Source organism: Macaca mulatta, chromosome 7, assembly GCF_049350105.2.
Source record: "Macaca mulatta isolate MMU2019108-1 chromosome 7, T2T-MMU8v2.0, whole genome shotgun sequence".
NCBI lineage: Eukaryota > Metazoa > Chordata > Mammalia > Primates > Cercopithecidae > Macaca > Macaca mulatta.
The window spans coordinates 46,252,877-46,272,815 of NC_133412.1; the positions used below are offsets into that span (position 1 = coordinate 46,252,877).

At 48.5% G+C, this 19,939-nt stretch overlaps 1 protein-coding gene across 4 annotated transcripts in view; it reads left to right on the forward strand.

Annotated features, from left to right (window-relative positions):
• Window positions 1–19,939, forward strand: part of CORO2B (coronin 2B) — a 151,362-nt gene that overhangs the window by 102,166 nt on the left and 29,257 nt on the right. For all 4 annotated transcript variants that reach the window (XM_015142555.3, XM_077939634.1, XM_077939633.1 and 1 more), the window contains exon 3: window positions 16,523–16,639. In XM_015142555.3, coding sequence (XP_014998041.1) covers window positions 16,523–16,639 — 117 coding nt within the window. The remainder of the gene's footprint in view (window positions 1–16,522; window positions 16,640–19,939) is intronic.

The window sequence follows — 19,939 nt, forward strand, 5'->3', positions numbered from 1 at the left end:
GGAATTCCACAATTTCTGTGTCAATGGGAGCCCTTTCTCCCCTCTCTCACACTGAGCCCCCAGAAGGGTGCCCCAGGGCCGTTGGGCAATAACAGAGAAAAGACAGCAGGTGGTGGTTCATGCCTGTAATCCCAACACTTTGGGAGGCCGAGGCGGGCAGATCACCTGAGGTCAGGAGTTCAAGACCAGCCTGGCCAACATGGTGAAACCCCATCTCTACTAAAAATACAAAAATTAGCCGGGTGTGGTGGTGCGTGCCTGTTATCCCAGCTACTTAGGTGGCTGAGGCAGGAGAATCATTTGAACCCAGGAGACAGAGGTTACAGTGAGCTGAGATTGGGCCACTACTCCAGCCTGGGAGAAAGGCGAGACTCCATTTCAAAAAAAAAGAAAAAGAAAGAAAAAGAAAAGAAAAAAGAAAGCAGCTGAGTGTGTCCAGGGATCACAGCCAGCACCAGGCTCAGAAGAGCTGCCCACGCCGTGTCCCCTGGGAGCCCAAAAACACAGGCACGACACACCTAAACCCCAGCCTTCATTGCTGGTCCTCCAGTGCTCAGGTAGGGAAGAATTAGAGTAGAAAATATAGCCCTAGGTTACTGGAAAGATAGTGGATCTGGCTAGAGGCCAGGGGACCACTGTACCTAGGGTGTGTTCACCTCCCTTCCTCCTCCAGCAGCCCAATTCTGCTTGACAGCAGGACCCAGTCCCTGCCCTGGCCCTCTGAGCTGGTCAGGCGGAGTGAGGGCCTTCCCAGAAATATCACCTGCTTCTCACTTGTGGATGAGTTCAGTAGATATTTACTGAGACTCTTACTATGGGCCTGGCACTATGCTGGGTGTTGGGATACAGGAGTGACTAAAACAGACAGAATGTGGTGGAAGTGACATCCAAGGGAACCATCCCATCTTATTCATCTCTAGGTGGCCAGTTCCAGGCCCAGGGAGGGTGTTTGTCTGTGTTTGGTGAGCTGGGTGGAGATTCAACGTATAACCCCAGACTGGCAGGGCTGGAAGGGCCCTGATGGTTCAGGTCCACTGTGCAGACACTTTCTGAGCGCATGCACCAGGGAGGCTGGCCATGCTAGGCCAAAGGGTCTGTACAAAGATGGGTTAGACACATGCCCCACCCACAGAAAGCTCACCCTTGGTGAGGGTGACAGCCATGGCAGCCACTAAGCACAGTACAAAGGAGGGTCTGGTCCCAGGGGCTGTGCAGAGCACGGAGGCAGAGGGAGGAAGCTAACCTGCATCTTGCAGATGATAATAATAACTACCATTTATTGAGTGCTTCTGCGGGGCCAGGCACTGTGCCCAGTGAGTTTGTATTTATTGGTTCATGAGGACACTGAAGCCCTGGGAGGAAGGAACTTGCTCGGTCAGTCCTTAGCGTGGGCTGAGCCAAACTAGACCCTGACTTCTAGGGGTTCGGAGTGCAATATGTTCCTTCTCTCACTACCCCATGCCCTAAGGATCAGCCAGTCTCCACAGATACAGCAGAGAGAAAGCTTGGGATGGGGAGGGTCATCTCAGCATTGGGCTGTTCACTTACAATGTGAAGGACATTTTCAAGGTCATAGATATCCCAGGGTCATTGCCTCGGAGGTGGTGCATCTCCTTCTCTGGCCCCTTACATGTCCCTCATGGAGCAAGGCTGAAGGTCTGAGCCAGAGGTCCCCTGCCCAGCCCACAGATTCCATGGGGACAGTGTTGGCCCAGGGCGGAGTCTCTATGGTGTCTGGGCAGGGAAGATGGTAGGCACTGGGTTCCTGCAAAGTGTGCATGCTCTTGATGGATGGCAGTTCTCTCAGTGGCTACCCCTAAGAGGCAAGGCAGAGTGGCCCAGCCTGGGAGCGAGTGGGTGGTGCCATGTGACCCACTCCCACTTCAATGACAACAGCATCTTTGCAGCTGGCAGCATGTGGCTGGGGGAATCATTTGATCCTGAATATAGACCAGCATTGTGTTTGAGACCAGAGGGTGTAAGAAGCATGTCTGTACCTCTGAGGTTTCGTTCGTGTCTCACACTCTGCTGGAAACCCTCCATGATTATCTCATTTAAGATGAAAGTGCGGATAATCTCTTGGGAAGGCAACAAACATCCATGAAATAAAGCAAACAATACAAGACAGTGCTAAATGGAGAAGCAGGACAGTGTCATGGTGAGGCCCAGAGCACCACAGAAGGCTCTGCACCATGCAAATGGTACCCCCTTGGGTTGTACGGTGCACAGTTCATGCAACTGTAGAAGGGATCCTGATTAGGTCCACCGTTTATGGCATCATTAATTCAACAAAATTTGATGAGAGCTTACCGTGGGTCCAGCACGATTCCAGATACTGGAGTTATAGCAGAGAACAAGACAGAGCGCCACCCTGCATGGAGCTTACATTCTAATTTGAAGGTCAGACAGACTAAGGGCTGAGTCCTGGCTTTGCCGCTGTGTTAGTTAATCTCACTGAGCTTCAGTTTCCTCATCTGCAAAATGGACACAATGACCTGTACTTCGTAAGGTTATTGTGCTGAAAAATGGAAATAACACTTGGCTTCAGGTCTGACACATGGGAAGCCCTGTTAATGATAGCCAGCACGATCACAAATGCTGTGGGAAGAAGGGCTTAGAAAAACTGAGGGAAAAGGGGCCGGAAGCAGTGACTCACGCCTGTAGCACCAACACTTTGGGAGGCTGAGTTAGGCAGATCCCCTGAGGTCAAGAGTTCTAGACCAGCCTGACCAACATGGTGAAACCCTGTCTCTACAAAAATGCAAAAATTAGCTTGGCATGATGGCAGGTGCCAGTAATCCCAGCTACTCGGGAAGCTGAGGCAGAAGAATCGCTTGAACCCAGAAGGAGGAGGTTGCAGTGAGCCAAGATCGTGCCATTGCACCCCAGCCTGAATGACAGAGCAAGACTCCATCTCAAAAAAATAATAATAATAATAAAATAATAATAATAATAATGAAAAGAAAAGTTGAGGGAAAAGGAAGACCACAAGATGCGAAGTGCACTAAGTCGTCTCAGTGGGAGCAGGAGTTGGGGCATCTCTCGAGGGGTGCAGAAACCCAGAGGAGCAGGCCTTTCTAAGGACTGTGTCACAAGGAAGGCAGGGAGGGGGCCAGTGAGGGGCACCCTGATTGGGGACCGTATTTTCCCAAACCAAGGGTCAGGACACACATGATCTGGCAGAGAAGATCTGTGTTTCCTTAGAGAAGAAGTCTGGGAAAAGGTGTGGTCATCCAAATATTGGGATTGGGGCAGATATCACTGTTTTCATGGGACCTGAGACATCACGTTTAAAATTGGGTCTGTCACACTTGAGAAGTGTGACCCCCATAGGGTTGAGCAAACCGAAGAATAAGGTTAGAGGGCAGGTGGGGGTGGGAACAGGGTGTGCGTGCCCCTCAAGGGCCAGGCAGGTAAGTTGGATCTGATAAGACGGAGAAAGGGGAGCTGACTCAGTCAGGATTCCTGCTGCACACTGGCTGAGTGGCCCAAATCTCTGTCTCTCTAGGTCTCAGTTTCTGTCTCTGAAAAGTGGAGACATTGTTGAGGAGCAGAGATAACACAGATGTGGTTATCTGTTGCTAGCAACAGAAATCACTGCCAACCCCAGTCCTTTTATGCAGGGAGGGTTTAGGGGCTTCATAGATTTAAAGGGCTAGGGCTGCGGCAGTGAAGAGCCAGACTTGGAACCAGATCAGCACCAAGACAGCTCCCGAGGGCCCAGTCCCAGCCCACCCTGGGTAGGAGTCTGATTGGCCAAACCCAGTCCCATGACCTGTCCCTGGACAGCAGAGGACCCTGGGTAGGAGGAGCCCCTGCTTCAGCTTTTGTGGTGGGGCACTGCATCCCACCAGGACAGCCCACAGTGGGAGAGTCCTCCGAATCAGGAAGGGGGCTTGGATGCCCAATTGCCAAAAACTCCTACAGATAGTTACGTATGCCGTGGAAGATTCTGGAGGAGTTGCACAAGGAAAGTAATAGTTATAGTAGGTTGATCTTGCTCTGGGGTTCGAGAAGAGACCAGCACCGTGGAGACCAATTAGAAGACTGGAGTGCCTCAGGAAGGCTACGGGCAGGGTGCACCTGGAGAGGAAGGAGCAGATGTAGAGGCATTTGTGGGGATTAACTCATCAGAGGCCTCCGGGAATCCTCTCTGAATACGGAGAGGTACAGGGAGTCTCAGAGGCTTAGCAAGGGGCTCAGGATGTTTACAGCTGTCAGGGCTCTAAGAGATCACATGGCCCCAGATTGACATTCTCTGATCGACTGGTCGGGACTCCCTAGATGCTGTGCTGAGGACTGCTGGGCTCAGGCAGGACTCAGTGAGCGATTGGCAATGCCTGTTATAGTTACAGAAACTCCAGGAGGGGCAAGAATACCACGTTTATTATCCCTGTCCCCCCAAAATGTCTCACTTTTCGCAGGGAGAGACTGAGACCTAGAGAGATAGAGATTCAGGCCACTCAGCCAGTGCGCAGGAGAGCTGAGATGAAAACCCAGGTCCCCTGAATCCCAGGCTGCTGCCCTTCTGCTGTAGCAGTGCTTTAGTAATGCTCCCCAAATCCCAGGTGGGCTGGGAAAAAAAAGCACAACTCGAAACAACTTTCCTTTCACGCTATAGGAGAGGTGTGGGGAGTTGGGGTGTTACAGGAAGGGCACCTGGCGGGAGAATCCTCTTCCCTCCCCGTTCCTTGGGCCCGATGGCAAACGGAAGGAGGGGTTTTTATACTTTTGGCAGCAGTCCCCGCACACAGGAGAAGTTCTGGTGGGTCCTCTATGGAGAGGGCCCCTGGCATGGCAGAAACCCAGACCTCTGGGCCAAAAAGCGGAGGGCAGACTTAGGAACCTGCTCCTGACCTTGACGGAGCTCCACCTGCCCAGGATCCTCCATGCCTATATGTCTCTCTAGGCCACCCCCAGTCGGGGTAGCTTCCTCTGGGGAGGGGGTCCTGATGTTCAGGAAGGCCTCTGGTGAGGAGCCTGAAGGACGAAGGCCTGTTTGGGGCCCAGTCATGGGAAGATACTGAAGACCCCAGAGCTGACTCCCTTGTTGGTCCAGACCCCGTACCCCGAGCACTCCCACCTGCTTGGAGAACACGGCTCTGTGGCGGGGGAGGAGAAAGCTAGTGATGGCAGCCTCGAGATGGTGCAAGCACTGTCCTTTTCTTTTGATTTTCTGCCTAAACCAGAAATGTGCTTTTCCCACAATTTGCATGGATGCTGTCATGTAACTTTTTTTTGCCGCTTCTCACATTTCCAACAGTTATAGTATTTGTGTACCACACCCTCCCCCCACTGTAGGATATTGAGACATCACGGTGGGACTGGATGTTGGGAGCCTCACCTTCCCTCTGCAGTCTCCCTGCCAGTCACATTTAAGGCCTCGAATGCTGGGAAGCAGGGATTTCACCATCTCAGGACACACCTGCCTCACCTCTCTCCCTGCAGAGCATGTTCTGCCTCTCAACAAGAGTGCGGCCTTTGTCAAGACCACTGTCATCATGGTGCTCACAGCCTGGTGGCAGGGTTGAACCAGGAACCAAAGGTCCTTCAGTGTGGAAGGAGCATTGGAGGCGGAGGTGTATAACCATGTGCATGGCATGGGCAGTGGACTGAGGGAGAGTGTTAAGGCAGGACCATGCTGGGATGACAACAGCTCTGATGCCTGGATAAGGAGTTTGGCTTTTAAGGTCTAGGTAGTAGGGAGCCATTGAAGATTTTGGAGCAGGGGAGTTATTTCATCAGAGTTGCATCCTAGGAAAATTAGGCAACAGTGTGTAAGGTGGATTGGAGAGAGAACTGAACAGAGCAGACATTACAGGGAAGGAGATAAACCAGTGGGCCCACTTCAGAAATCCTGCCAGCTCTAGAGTGAATAAAGCCCTTGACTCAAAATAGATGGCCTAGAAGTCTGTCTGAGAGTCTAAAAACCCCAGGAGATTACACTTTTGGGCCAAGCAGCTTTCTCTAAAAGGCTTCTGTCAATATGTACATAGATGACCCGCAAGGAGAAATGGACTAACCCAATGTCTCCCAGTCCTCCTTGGAAGGCTTTTGTTTACTTGATTAATTGGCCAAAGCAAGCAGGGTCCTGAAATAGGGGACACGAGACAAGTACGTCTTGATTGGGATGGAGGGAGAGAAAGAACACAGCCAGAGGCCAGGGCAGAAAGGACCACAGCAGAGGAGCTTGTGTGGCGCACTTGTGTGTGTGTGTGTGTGTTGCACGTGCAAGCATATACATGTGTATGTTGGGGACAGTCACTGGAAAATAGGGAACACCCTGTGGTGGAGCAGGCAGCACTTTGGATGAAGGACATCCATGTTTAGGAGCATGAGACCCCCTCCCGCCCCACAGTGGCACCCAGAGCTCGGAGCCTGCATAAACTCGTTCTGGTTCTGTCCCTGCCAAGTGGTGTGACCAGGGGCAAGTGTCCTCATTTAGTTGGTTTCTCTGGGTAACGCTAATTAAGATAATGTCTGTGCAAGTGTTGGGGGTTGTGCAAATGTGAGTTGGGGGCAAAGCCTCCTTCAGGCCCAGGAGCCTGGAACACGGGGAGTCTGATCCCTGCCCGGGACTTTGGGGAGAAGGACTACAATACCTATTTATAATGACTCTCTCTTTTAATATTAACTCTCAGTCATAGAAGAGAGACCCAAGAAGATTGTAAGCAACCTAATCAGATGGTCTGGGATGCATGGGACAGCATGCAGTGAGGGAAAGTGATGATAGGGTGGCCCATGAAAAAACATCTTTCATACTGAGGCTTGGGATTCCGGCAGTAAATCACCCATCCGCTGGGTTCAGCACTAGCCACTGCCCTGGGTTCTCCTTTACATGCTCATCACCTAATGTGACTTCTGTCTTCCTATTTGCTTTACCTGTGGTTTCTACAAATAAGCCTGTATTAAATGTGCATGATAATGTTCTTAATTTTGTTTGGGGAGACAGTCTCACTTTGCTGCCCAGGCTGGAGTGCAGATGTGCGGTCTCGGCTCACTTCAACCTCCGTCTCCTGGGTTCAAGCAATTCTCATGCCTCAGGCTCCCAAGTAGCTGGGATTACAGGCATGTGTCACCACATCCAGCTAATTTTTGTATTTTTAGTAGAGCTAGGATTTTGCCATGTTGCCCAGGCTTGTCTCACACTCCTGAGGTCAGGTGATCCTCCCGCCTTGTCCTCCCAAAGTGCTGGGATTACAGGCGTGAGCCACCACGCCAGGCCGATAATGTTTTTAATTGCTCACCCTCCCCAACAGGAGACAAGACTAACCTTCAGCTGCTAACTCTTAGAATGCACAGGTGCTCCAGGAGGCAGGAGGCCCAGGCCCCAGCAGGCTACGGAGCCTCTAGGGTAGTGGTTCCCAGTCTTTGCTGCTCATTGAAATCAGTCAGGGAAACATGCTAAAAATACCAGTGCCTGGCTCCTGCCTCTCAGATATTGGGATTAAATTGATACTTAATTGTTTTATTAATTAATCACTTTATTTTATTGATAATTTAACTGATAATTAAGTTGATATTGCTCATTGGGTATTGGGATTATTTAAACTCCCAGGTGATGCTAAAATGTAGCCCAGTTTGGCAAGCTCTAGGCGGAGGAGAGAGTCTGGGTGAGAAAAAGAGTAGGAAGGGAGGGTCTCCAAGAACAAATCTAAGGGGCTTCACGACTGAGCTGCCACCGACCCATTGTGGGAACCACACTAGAAATGTTGAGCTTCTACTTCTGATTTTTTCTTTTTCTATTTTTTTTTTTTTTTTTGAGACGGAGTTTCACTTCTGCTGCCCAGGCTGGAGTGCAATGGCACAACCTCAGCTCACCGCAACCTCCGCCTCCCAGGTTCAAGCAATTCTCCTGCCTCAGCCTCCTGAGTAGCTGGGATTACAGGCATGCGCCACCACACCCAGCTAATTTTGTATTTTAGTAGAGACGGGGTTTCTCCATGTTGGCCAGGCTGGTCTCAAACTCTCGACCTCAGGTGATCTGCCCGCCTCAGCCTCCCAAAGTGCTGGGATTACAGGAGTGAGCCACCGCGCCCGGCCTCCTGCACTGATTTCTAACGACTTTCCTCCCTGGTTTACTTGGTGTCTCATCTACATCCTGAAACAGAAGCCAGCATAGCAGAGATGCCTTAGAGGCAGACAGCCAAGTGCAGGTGATAGCTCCTCACTTCCCAGCTGAGTCACCTTGGGCAAGTCATCTCCAAGAGCTCAGTGTCTCATCCATAAAATGAACTGTTACCAGAGGGTTATAAGGATTTAATAAAACCTTATAGGGTTGTTACAAGGATTAAATTTTAAAATGTCTATAAATTGCTTAACATGGCCAGGTGTAGTGGCTTATGCCTGTAATCCCAGCAATTTGGGAGGTCGAGGCAGGTGGATCACCTAAGATCAGGAGTTCGAGACCAGCCTGACCAGCATGGTGAAACCCCGTATCTACTGAAAAAAATTAGCTGGGCACTGTGGCACATGCCTGTAATCCCAGCTACTTGGGAGGCTGAGGCAGGAGAATCGCTTGAACCCAAGAGGTGGAGGTTGCCGTGAGCCGAGATCGCACCATTGCACTCCAGCCTGGGCAACAAGAGCGAAACTCCGTCTCAAAAAAAAAAAATGAAAAAATTGCTTAACACAAGGCCTGGTACTTTGCAATCACTCATCAAATAGTCTTTGATTATCACTATTGTCTTCTTCATGGTAGTTCTGGCATTGCCATCCCACATCTTTTTCATGTGGACTCAATGTGAATTCCTGTGTTCTGTGCTGGTACATCAGAAGCATGGCACTCTGTGGTTGCAGGTATGTCTTGCTTCATAAAGTAAAAAGGGGAACCATGACAAAGTAGTAAGGGTATCAGACCAGGGTCTGGGAATCTGGGAAGCCCAGAGAAGCCTGGGGTTATGTTCAAGGTCACTGGGTCAGTGAGTGCCGGAACTGGGTGTGGAAATCCTGCCTCCTGCTCAGTCTGTTATTTCTGCCTTGCTAAGCTGATTCTCTAGGTAAGAAAACATTTTGCTTCCATGTACAAAATTCAGCTCTGCAGTGATGGGAGAATCTAGGAAGCTGAAGCTGCAATGCAGGTTGGTTTGAAACTGTCTCATCCCCAGTCAGTTCATTGGGTTCAAAAAAATCCTGGACAGGGGCTGAGAGCACCCACCACTCCCCTGGACAGCCTGCTGGGTGAGCTACACCCACGGACTCACCATGCCGCCAGCCTTTCCAAGGGAGGGCCCAGCCATGGCTGCCTGAGTGCATGCCACACACACACACACTGAAATGCACTTTCAATTAATTATATAATTTTATTTAATTTCAAAGATGTGTTTTCCCTGGTCTTATTCTGTTTTATGTTGCTGTAACAGAAACCACAGACTTGGCAATTTACAATACACAGAAATGTATTCGGCTTACGGTTCTGGAAGCTGGGAAGTCAAAGAGCATGATGCAGGTATCTGGCAAGGGCCTTCCTGCTGTGACATCCCATGGCAGAAGGTAGAAGGGCAAGAGAGATAGAGCAAGAGAAGACCAAACTCACTTTTATAACAAACCCACTCACAATAACTAACCCACTCCCAAGATAAAGACATTAATCCATGCGTGAGGGCTGTGCCTAATCTGACCTAATCATCTCTTATAACCACTTCCCAACACTGTAGCATTGGAGACTAAGTTTCCAACACGTGAACTTTGAGGAACATATTCAAGCCATAGCACCCTCCAAACCATCCATGTGGTAACAAGGGTGTAGAGAAACCTGTATGAACAAATACATTTATGTTGCACAAAAGCTTTCGAAACATGTAAATCTGGTAGGCACCAGTCTGCATATTATTCTTTAAGACCTGTTTGCTTGAAACCAGAGAGGAGTATTTTTCAATCAAGGCTATGGGAGGTGTGTTTTTTGTAATAATATCTGTTTTTTAATAACAATTTTATATGTTTGTTAGAATTGGAAGCTGCTAGTAATATCCAACTATTTACATGTTGTCACTATTAGCATTTTGATGTATTTTCTTGTAGATTGGTTTTTTTAAAAATAGATAGGGATCCTTTTATATATACAGGTTGAGCATCCTAAATCCAAAAACCCAAAATCCAAAATGCTCCAAATTTCTGAAACATATTGATCACTGACATGATGCTCAAAGTAAATGCTCTTAGATTTTGGATTTTCGGATCTGGGATGCTCAACCAGTAAGTAAAATGCAAATATTTCAAAATCTGAAAAAAACAATCAAAATCTGAAACACTTCTGGTCCCAGCACTTTGGATATGGGATACTCAACCTGTATAGAGCTTGATTCTGTTTTACTAAGTGTAGATCTTTAGCAATGCTCATGCCACTAAATATTCTTTGAATATATGATTTTAAATGACCTCAGAATATTCAATTATATGGGTGTACTGTAATTTATTTTGACAATGTCCCCATTGTTGTCCCTATGATAAATAACATGGTGGTGACTGTTTTAGTGTGCTTCTCTGTTGATTTCCCTGGGGTATATTCCCAAAGCAGAATTATTGGTCAAAGGTCATGAACCTTTTAAAAGTGTTGGAGAGGTTCCGTCAAGTGGATCTCCGGAGAAGTTGCCCTACTTGACACTCCCACTCATCCTGGAGCAGGGCATCCATGCCCCTCTCCTGGGGCTGGTGATCAGGTTATATCTAAAAGACACCCTATCTGCCAATAACTCTGTCTGTTGGCATTGGCAGTCAGGGTATATTTGAGATAAAATCTGATCCCCAGCCCTGGGCTCTTCCTTGGGAAGACTCAGAGTGCACAACAGCTGCCATTCAACATTTGACATGGAAGGGCTGTCCCAGCAAAGAAGGGCTGGACTTGTTCTGTGAGCCCTCCAGGATAACACCCACAAAAACAGGGTGAAGATCTCCCTAAGGGTTATAAATTCCAAATAATAGGTCTCTTCCTCCACACCCAACCCCAGGCAGCAAGGTCTCTGCCCCAGCTCTGTTGGGACTGAAATTCTCTGAGGTTGGAGGACCAGATGGCAGGTTAGAGCCCTGGACTTCTGAGAGCCCTACCCCTGGGATAATTCTGTGAGCCGACCATCTATACAGTCATTGTACAGTCATGAAACATTGAAAAATCTTGACTCCAGAGAAGCTCACTAAATCTCTGTTTTCTTAGTTGTACAATGGGCTTGTGATGAGGATTAAATTTGATTATATTTGTAAATCAATACAAATGTGTTTATATTAATATGCTATGATATTATCAATAGGCATGTGTTAGTGTTGGTGTTAGTGTATTAGTATGAAGCATGAGAAAACAGTATTGTGTAGCAGTTAGGAACCAGGCTTTAGCAACAGAACCAAGTTTGGTCTCTGGTCACACTCCCTATACAGAAACAGTAACTTGTACAACAGAGGCATGTGTGGAGCTTGGGGAGAAAATTGCTCACATTTTAAAAATTTACAATCAGCTTCCTTTACAACATTTGGCAGAGGCATTTTGTTTTTTCTCTAATTTTTATGTTTGTTAAAGTAATAAATGTGCAGAGGTCAGAAGGTCTGATAATACTCTATAGCCTGTAGCACTGCAAAGTGATGTGCTGGGGTTGGCTTGTGCTGGCTCATGAGAGCCTATTGGTAAAATTTTTAGGAATTTAGGAGTTTTGCAAGCTGGTTGTTAAACAGAGCCATTATTATAAATTACATTGAATAAACTTACAATTAAGTTATAGTAAAAGCAGAAGTACTAAATATTAAAAATGTATTACTTCCCAATTATTTCACTATTATCTGTGTTCTTGAGGTTATCTGTGCCTATTACATTTGCATAGTGGAAATATTCTATAATAGTGTGCTGAGAGCCTCTTCTATCTCCGTATTTGGTGACATTAGCCTGAAATCAGTGATTGTGGGAATATTTACACCACTAAAATTGGCAAACGCTATGAATCAGGGCCTTTTTAAATCTGGAAACCCAGTTGTTAAGCATCTACAACCCACTACTGCCTAGAGCCACAACCCCTGTCCTGTCTTGTGACACCGCTGCATTTCCTACTCTGGTTTTAGCTGTTTCTTTATGCACTTACCCCATATTTCTTAATTACATGCTTTTACCACTGCGTCTTGATTTTCAAATATTAGACATGGCCTATTGGCTCCCTATTATGGAAAATGAGGCTCTAGCTTTTTCCAGCTCTGTCTCTCTTCTTACTACACACACATACACACTTTCCTTGCCTCTGTCTTCCAAGTACAGCATAGCACAATTCTTGCTTAAGATATAAATATTTGGCCAGGCACGGTGGCTCAAGCCTATAATCCCAGCACTTTGGGAGGCCTAGACGGGCGGATCATGAGGTCAGGAGATCGAGACCATCTTGGCTAACACGGTGAAACCCTGTCTCTACTAAAAAGTACAAAAAACTAGCCAGGCGAGGTGGCAGCGCCTGTAGTCCCAGCTACTGGGGAGGCTGAGGCAGGAGAATGGCATAAACCTGGGAGGCGGAGCTTGCAGTGAGCTGAGATCCGGCCACTGCACTCCAGCCTGGGAGATAGAGCGAGACTCCGTCTCAAAAAAAAAAAAAAAAAAAAAAGATATAAATATCTTATTTTTTACATTATTACAATCATGTAAATATTGTACATAAAGCATTAAGCACTGTGATCACGTTAGTTTTCTTTTTTTTTTTTTTTTGAGACGGAGTCTCACTCAGTTATCCAGGCTGGAAGAGACTGGCATGATCATGACTTATTGTAGCCTAGGCCTCCTGGGCTCAAGTGATCTTCCCACCTCAGCCTCCCAAGTAGCTGGGACTATAGGTGTGTGCCACTACGCCCAGCTAACTTTTTTGCTGTATTTTTTGTAGAGGTGAAATTTTGCCATGTTTCCCAGGCTGGTCTCGAACTCCTGGGCTTAAACGATCCACCTGCCTCAGCCTCCCAAAGTGCTGGGATTACAGGTGTGAGCCACTGTGCCCAGCCTACGTTAGCTTTCTCAGACAGCATTTTTTCTTGGAGGTAATAATTGCATTTTTAAATTTGCTTGATGTCTCTATAGAAAAGTGGTTTTCAAACTTTTTTTTTAAGCAATGGAGCTCATCAGTCTCTAGAAAGATTTGTCTCCTTCCTGAGTGCAGGACTGTGGCCACTCCCCCTTCTAAATAGGCTCCTCTATGTTCAGAATAGGTTCCGGTGATGTTGCCTAACCTGCCCCTCCTGTGTATCACCCGTGGGCTGCTGGCTAGAAGCTCCTGTTATCTGATGGCCACCTATTGACTGGTTTGGTGCCTCTCAGATTTGCCTGGGCTGGGCTGGCTGCCAAACACTTAATGCAGACAGCCTTGCTCAGGGAGCACTCCAATGCAGCTTTTGAGATCAGACGGAAGGAATGACTCTGGCAGAGAGTAAGTGAGCTGTGGAAGCAGATGATACAGGGCCTATCCGCCCATGAAAAGTCTGAGCTGCAGGAGGGGAGCTGGCCAACAGTGACCAGTAGGGTTCAAGAACACTCGCTTTTGAGAATCACACCTGTGTGGAAATCCCAGCTGTGCTTTCAGCTGCTTGACCTTGGGCAAGTAGCTTAACCTCTCTGGGCCTTAATTTCCTCATATCTAATTAACAGGGTTGTTTCCAGAGTTAAAGATAATGTGTGTAACCCTAATAAATCTCAGAGTCACATGTGACCCAGCCACTGCTTAGAGTCTCATTTTTAAAAAATCATCTTCAGCTGAGAGCAATGGCTCACGGCTTTGGAAGGCCAAAGCAGGTGGATCACCTGAGGTCAGGAGTTCAAGACCAGCCTGGCCAATACACGGAAACCCCATCTCTACTAAAAATATAAAAATTAGCTGGGCGTGATGGTTGATGCCTGTAGTCCCAGCTACTCAGGAGGCTGAGACAGGAGAATCGCTTAAACCCGGGAGGTGGAGGTTTCAGTGAGCCAAGATCACGCCACTGCGCTCCAGCCTAGGCGACAGAATGAGACTCTGTCTCAAAAAATAAATAAGTAAATAAAAGTTAATGTTAAAATTTTAAAACTTTCTTTTTTATTTTATTTTTTTTTGAGACAGAGTCTCACTCTGTCACCCAGGCTGGAGCTCAGTGGTGCGATCTCAGCTCCCTGCAATCCTCGCCTCCCCGGTTCAAGCGATTCTTGCGGCTCAGCCTCCCGAGTAGCTGGGATTACAGGTGCCCACCGCCACGCCTGGCTAATTTTTGTATTTTTAGTAGAGACTGAATTTCTCCATGTTGGCCAGGCTGGTCTCAAACTCCTGACCTCAGGTGATCCACCTGCCTCAGCCTCTCAAAGTACTGGGATTACAGGAATGAGCCACCGTGCCTGGCCTAAAAAATTATATTCTAACAGCCCAAAAGTAATTTAAAATATATGCCAAACCTGATTACATCTTTCATAGAATATTGAAAGAGTATTCAATATTCATAGAATATTCAGTATTCATAGAATATTGATATCATAACTGATATCAACACTCTCCAAATCCTTTTTCTCTATCCTCTAATTTTCCACAACATACAACATCAGTGAAGTTCTCCTGGGTCCAGCCTCTGAGGCTTTTTTCCCCTCTCTTTCTCTGCCTCATTCTGCATCTTCCTTACCACTGCCATTTTCTCCAGTCCTGTTTTTTCCTCTACCCATCCTGCCATGGCTCTGTTGCAAAAGATCAAACGATCTGGAAATGAGCCAATAGAGATGCAGGCAGGAAGTGGTGGGGAAGAGGTCATGGCAGGACACACACTCTGAAATAACTCTTCTTCATCTCACTGGGAAGTGCTAGGCATGTGCAGTAGCAAGGACTTGGCAGAAATTGGTTCTCTTCCTCCTTCTTATTCTGATGAGGAATCTGAAGGAGAGAGCCGTATGACCTCCTAGACCTCCCTCTTTTCTGACCACCTACCCACTGTTAGCAGATGGACAGTAACTGGAGAAACCTCCTTGCTTCCTCTCCTTCAAACTCCCCAAAAAAGTAGCAATGAAAAAGACCTGAGAGATGGAAGCATAGCTTCTGCCTATTCCCCCTCCCTTCTCTGCCACCTTTGTAGCCGCTAAACATGGAACAGCTCTTCCACACCCATCCACACCGCTTGTTCCATCCTTTTGTGGACTCACTCCCCCCAGGAAGTCATGGACTGAGCACCTACTGGGTACCAGGCCTGTAAGGGGCTGGAGATTCAGAGACGAGGATGACACAGACTCTGTCCTCAGTTGCTCACAGGCAAACAGAACCAAACTGCAAATCAGATCTGGTTGTGGTTTTGTTTGCTTGTTTTGAGACAGAGTCTCGCTGTGTCACCCAGGCTGGAGTGCAGTGGCACAATCTCGGCTCACTGCAACCTTCGCCTCCTGGGTTCAAGCGATTCTCCTGTCTCAGCCTCCTGAGTAGCTGGGATTACAGGCGTGTGTCACCAGGTCTGGCTAATTTTTGTATTTTTAGTAGAGATGGGGTTTCTCCATGTTGGCCAGGCTGGGCCCAAACTCCTGACCTCAGGTATTCTGCCCGCCTTGGCCTCCCAAAGTGCTGGGATTACAGGCGTGAGCCACCGCACTCGGCTTGGTTGTGTTATGGAGGGAAGCACAGAATGCTGTGAGAGCACAGAGGAAGAGATCTTCACCCACTAAGGTATCAGGGAGGACTTTCTGGAGGAGGTGTCATCTAAGCTGTACAATAATAAGTGCTGTCATATATTGAGCATTTACTGATATTCTCTTCACTAAGTGCTTTGCTGTGCATATTGGCTCACATAATCTTCACAACAATGCTAAAAAGTAGACATCACTATTCTCATTTTAGAGAGAGGAAACTGAGGCTCAGAGAAGTTCATTAACTTTCTAAGGCCACAACTTTCACTGCTAAAAGGTAGCAGAACTGTGATTCAAACACAGGCCTGTGTGACTCTGAAGCCTATGCTTTCAACCACAGGGTACTGTATACCGGGGTTGAAGATGTACACTGCACAAGGATGCTCGTTCATATCGTGGAGATGTGAACAGTGTATAGGCGGACCCAGAGATTCAGGCCTCTCCGCTGACTCCCGGAGCAGCAGGAAAGAGCCTCCTCCTGATCCAAACCTGACTCTGCCCTGGGGGAAGCAGGGAGTGTGGGCCCCAGGGAGAGTAGGTGCACCCCAGCGTCTGGGTGTGCGTGAACGGGGCAGAACGTGGGCCTGTGTGTGTGCCACCAGGGCTACTGCCCGTCAGGCTTTGGTCATTCCAGCTTAACTTTAAACACTTTTACTTCGTGCAGGGGCACCTTTTTCTCATTTGCAGAGGTGTGTATGAACGAGCAGCAGCCTGCCCCACCACGGCTGTGCGGCCTCCCTGCACCGTTCAGTATTGGGGAGGACACAGCCACAGAGCAATGTGGCCCAGCCTGACTTGGCCCATCAGGGCCCAAAGACAAAAATAAAACACAGGTGATTCCTCCAGGACATTCCAGTCCAGTTGAGAGGCCCAGAAAAAAGGCACTCCATTCAAGGCCACCCCAGGGCCATCAAACTAATCTCCTTCTCTCTCTCTCTTTCTCCTCTGCAGACAGGCAGGATTGAGCCCAACTACCCCAAGGTCTGCGGCCACCAGGGCAATGTGCTGGATATCAAATGGAACCCCTTCATCGACAACATCATTGCCTCATGCTCGGAGGACACGTCGGTGAGCGGAGGGGTGCTCCTGGAGGAGGGGGGGCTCAGGCCCTTCCCTGCTTCCTCGGGAGGCCTCTCTTCCTCCCCTCCCCTCCTCCTTCGCCCTTTGCCCTTCTTTTCCTCCTCTTTGTCATCCTTCCAGCAAGCCCTACGATGGGGATGGGATGGGAGCTAGGAAAGAACCAAGGGAAAAAATCTGTGCTGGATTCCACAGATCTGTGTTTTCAGTGTGATTGAGCTTGGAGGTGTTGCTTTTGTAGGTGAGAATTAGAATTTAAAAATTAAGGGTGTGATTCAGCATTCGTCTATGCTCTCTAAAGAAGGGCAAGGGAAAGAATATGAACAAGGAGGGAGGGAGAAAAGGAAGGAACCGGATGGGCGTGAGGAAAGGAGCGCCTGTTCTTTGCAGCCTGGGCAGGGTAAATGTACCCTCTGGTTTGTCCTCTCTGAGTCATGGTTTCTAGGAAAGGAGACTTAGCTGAGAGAAGAGTCCTGACTTTTCCAAGGACCCACACTGGTGACCCAAAATTTGAACTCCATGTGTCTCAGCATTCAATGAGAAGAGAGAAGAAACAGGAGAAGGGAGATAAGTAAGAGAGATCAGGGAGGAGACAAAGAGAACAGGGAGAGAAGAGATAGGAGAAATGGAGATGGGAGGGAAAGGGGGAAAGAGATAATTTAGAGAGGAGGATAAGGAATCCAGGGAAAGTGGCCTGGGCACAGTGGGTTCATGCCTGTAATCCCAATGCTTTGGGAGGCCAAGGCAGGAGGCTCACTTGAGGCTAGGAGTTTGAGACAGCCTGGGCAACATAGTGAGACCCCCATCTCTACAAAAAAATTGAATTAAAAAAAAACTAGCTGAGTGTGGTGGTGCACACCTGTAGCCCCAGCTACTAGGAAGGCTGAGGTGGGAGAATCACTTGAGCCTGGAAGGTCAAGGCCGCAGTGAGCTGCGATTGCACCACTGCACTCCAACTTGGGTGACAGAATGAGACCCTGTCTCAAAAAAAAAAAAAGAGTTCGAGCGTGGTGGCACATGCCTATAATCCCAGCACTCTGGGAGGCTGAGGCAGGTGGATCATTTGAGGTCAGAAGTTCAAGACCAGCTTGGCCAACATGGTGAAACCCCATCTCTACTAAAAATACAAAAATTAGCCAGGCGTGTTGGCCTACCCCTGTAATTCCAGCTACTCGGAAGGCTGAGGCAGGAGAATCACTTGAACCTGGAAGGCGCAGGTTGCAGTGAGCTGAGATCGCACCACTGCACTCCATGCATTCCAGCCTGGGCGACAGAGCAAGACTGCCTCAAAAAAAAAAAAAAAAAAAAAAAGAGAGAGAAAGAGAATCCAGGGAAAGTAAAATTTGAAACTGCGTTCTGCCCACTCCTTCCTCAGACTCTACCAACTTTCACCAGTGGAGGTAGGGTCAGAGGTGCTGGCAGTGGCCTTCCAGAGGGAGGGTCCCATACTGTGTTCCACACTGCCCCTGAGCAGCATCCGTACACCAGCTGGGAAGAAAGAGGAGATTTCAGAGCCTCAGCTGAGCTGGTGAGGAGGGCCCTGGTGTTCCCAGATGAAGGAGGATCAGCCTAAGCCCCTGATGTTCCCAGGCAAAGGAAGATCCCAGCCTTTTAGTTAGGCCACAAGCATCCACCTGATGCTCACTGGCAGAGCCTGGGTACCAGTCAGATTTTCAGGAATGTTGGAATGGAAAGGAACTTCAGAGTTCATGTCTCCCTGTCTTCCCAGACTGGACTGTGAGCTCTTGGGAGCAGAGACCATAACCTATTTGGTTCTGCACCCCATGCATCCAGCACAGGGCCTGGTACCTAATAAATGCTTAGTAGGTGTTGGGTAGGATCGATGGATGCATGGATGGATGGATGGATGGATGGATGGATGGATGATTGGATGGCTAGATGGATGGATGGATTGTTGGATGGATGGATGGATGGATGGATGGATGGATGGATGGATTGTTGGATGGCTAGATGGATGGATGGATTGTTGGATGGATGGATGGATGGATGGATGGATTGTTGGATGGATTGTTGGATGGATGGATGGATGGATGGATGGATGGATGGATGGATGGATTGTTGGATGGATGGATGGATGGATGGATGGATAGATAGATGGATGGGTTGATGGATGGATGGATGGATGGATGGATGGATTATTGGATGGATGACTACATTGATGGATAGAGAGATGAACGAGTAGATGGATGATGGATAGACGAATGAATGAAATAATGGGTAAGTAAGTAGACGACTGTATGACAAGTGGGTAGGTGGATGAATGAAAGATAAACAAATGAACGAGTAAATTAATATAGTCCATCTAATCAGCTATCCAAAGAAAGAGAGATTCACAGTAAATAGCCTCCATCAGTTCACACGCTGGGGGTGAGGTCAGCTGACACAGTACCTAGTACATGGGAGAGTGGTAAGGAGGTAACTGGAAGAGTGGAGTGTGCTTGACCAGCCCAGGGTCCATCACAGAGGGCTCCTGAGAGTGGCAGCAGTGAAGGCAGGGCCCTTGAGAGCAGAGAGAGCAAGAGCCTGTTATGAAGATGGTCCATCAGTCTTCAGCAGCCCCAAAACCAAATTAGGGACTGTGGTCAGGGGTCAGGACATAGGCAGGCCAGGGCTGCAGAAGGAAGGGCACAGACGCTGGAGCTGGGGGACACAGAGAGATCACCGGTTGCTTCCTGGGCTGGGAAGGAGGCAGATGAGCTGGTGGAGGCTGGAGAGCCCAATGGCCAGCACAAGAGACCTGGGCTCAGTGGGAGAGACAGCAGGTGGAGGTGCTGCCCATCCTTCTCTAATGGGTTCAGGGAGCCCAAGAAGGAATGCGGTGACCACAGCTGGCTCCGTCCCTGCCTGCTGAGGTGCTGGGAGAGTGGCAGGAAGGACTGACCCCAGCTGGTGTTACCAGCCAGCAGGTAGTAGATGCCCCTGGAACTCAGGACTGCTCCTCTACCTACTCTGGGCTGGGCCTTTCACATACATTTAGCTCTTAGAGCCACTCTGTGAGACAGACATTGCCACCCCCAAACTGAGGATTGGTAGGTAGGTCACAAGCCAGGAAGTAGAGGAGCAGGGATTTTACCTGGCCCACTCGCTGCAGAGCCCATGCTCTGCCAAGCTTCCTCGCCACAGCCAGCCAATGCCATCTCCCAGCGGCTCCTATCTTACCCAGAGACCCAGCTAGGATAAGAGATGAGCAGTGCCCGTCTTGATGTAGGGGGGACAAAGTAGACCAGCGCTCCTGGAATCACTGGCCACCCAGGTTCCTCCTCAGGTCTC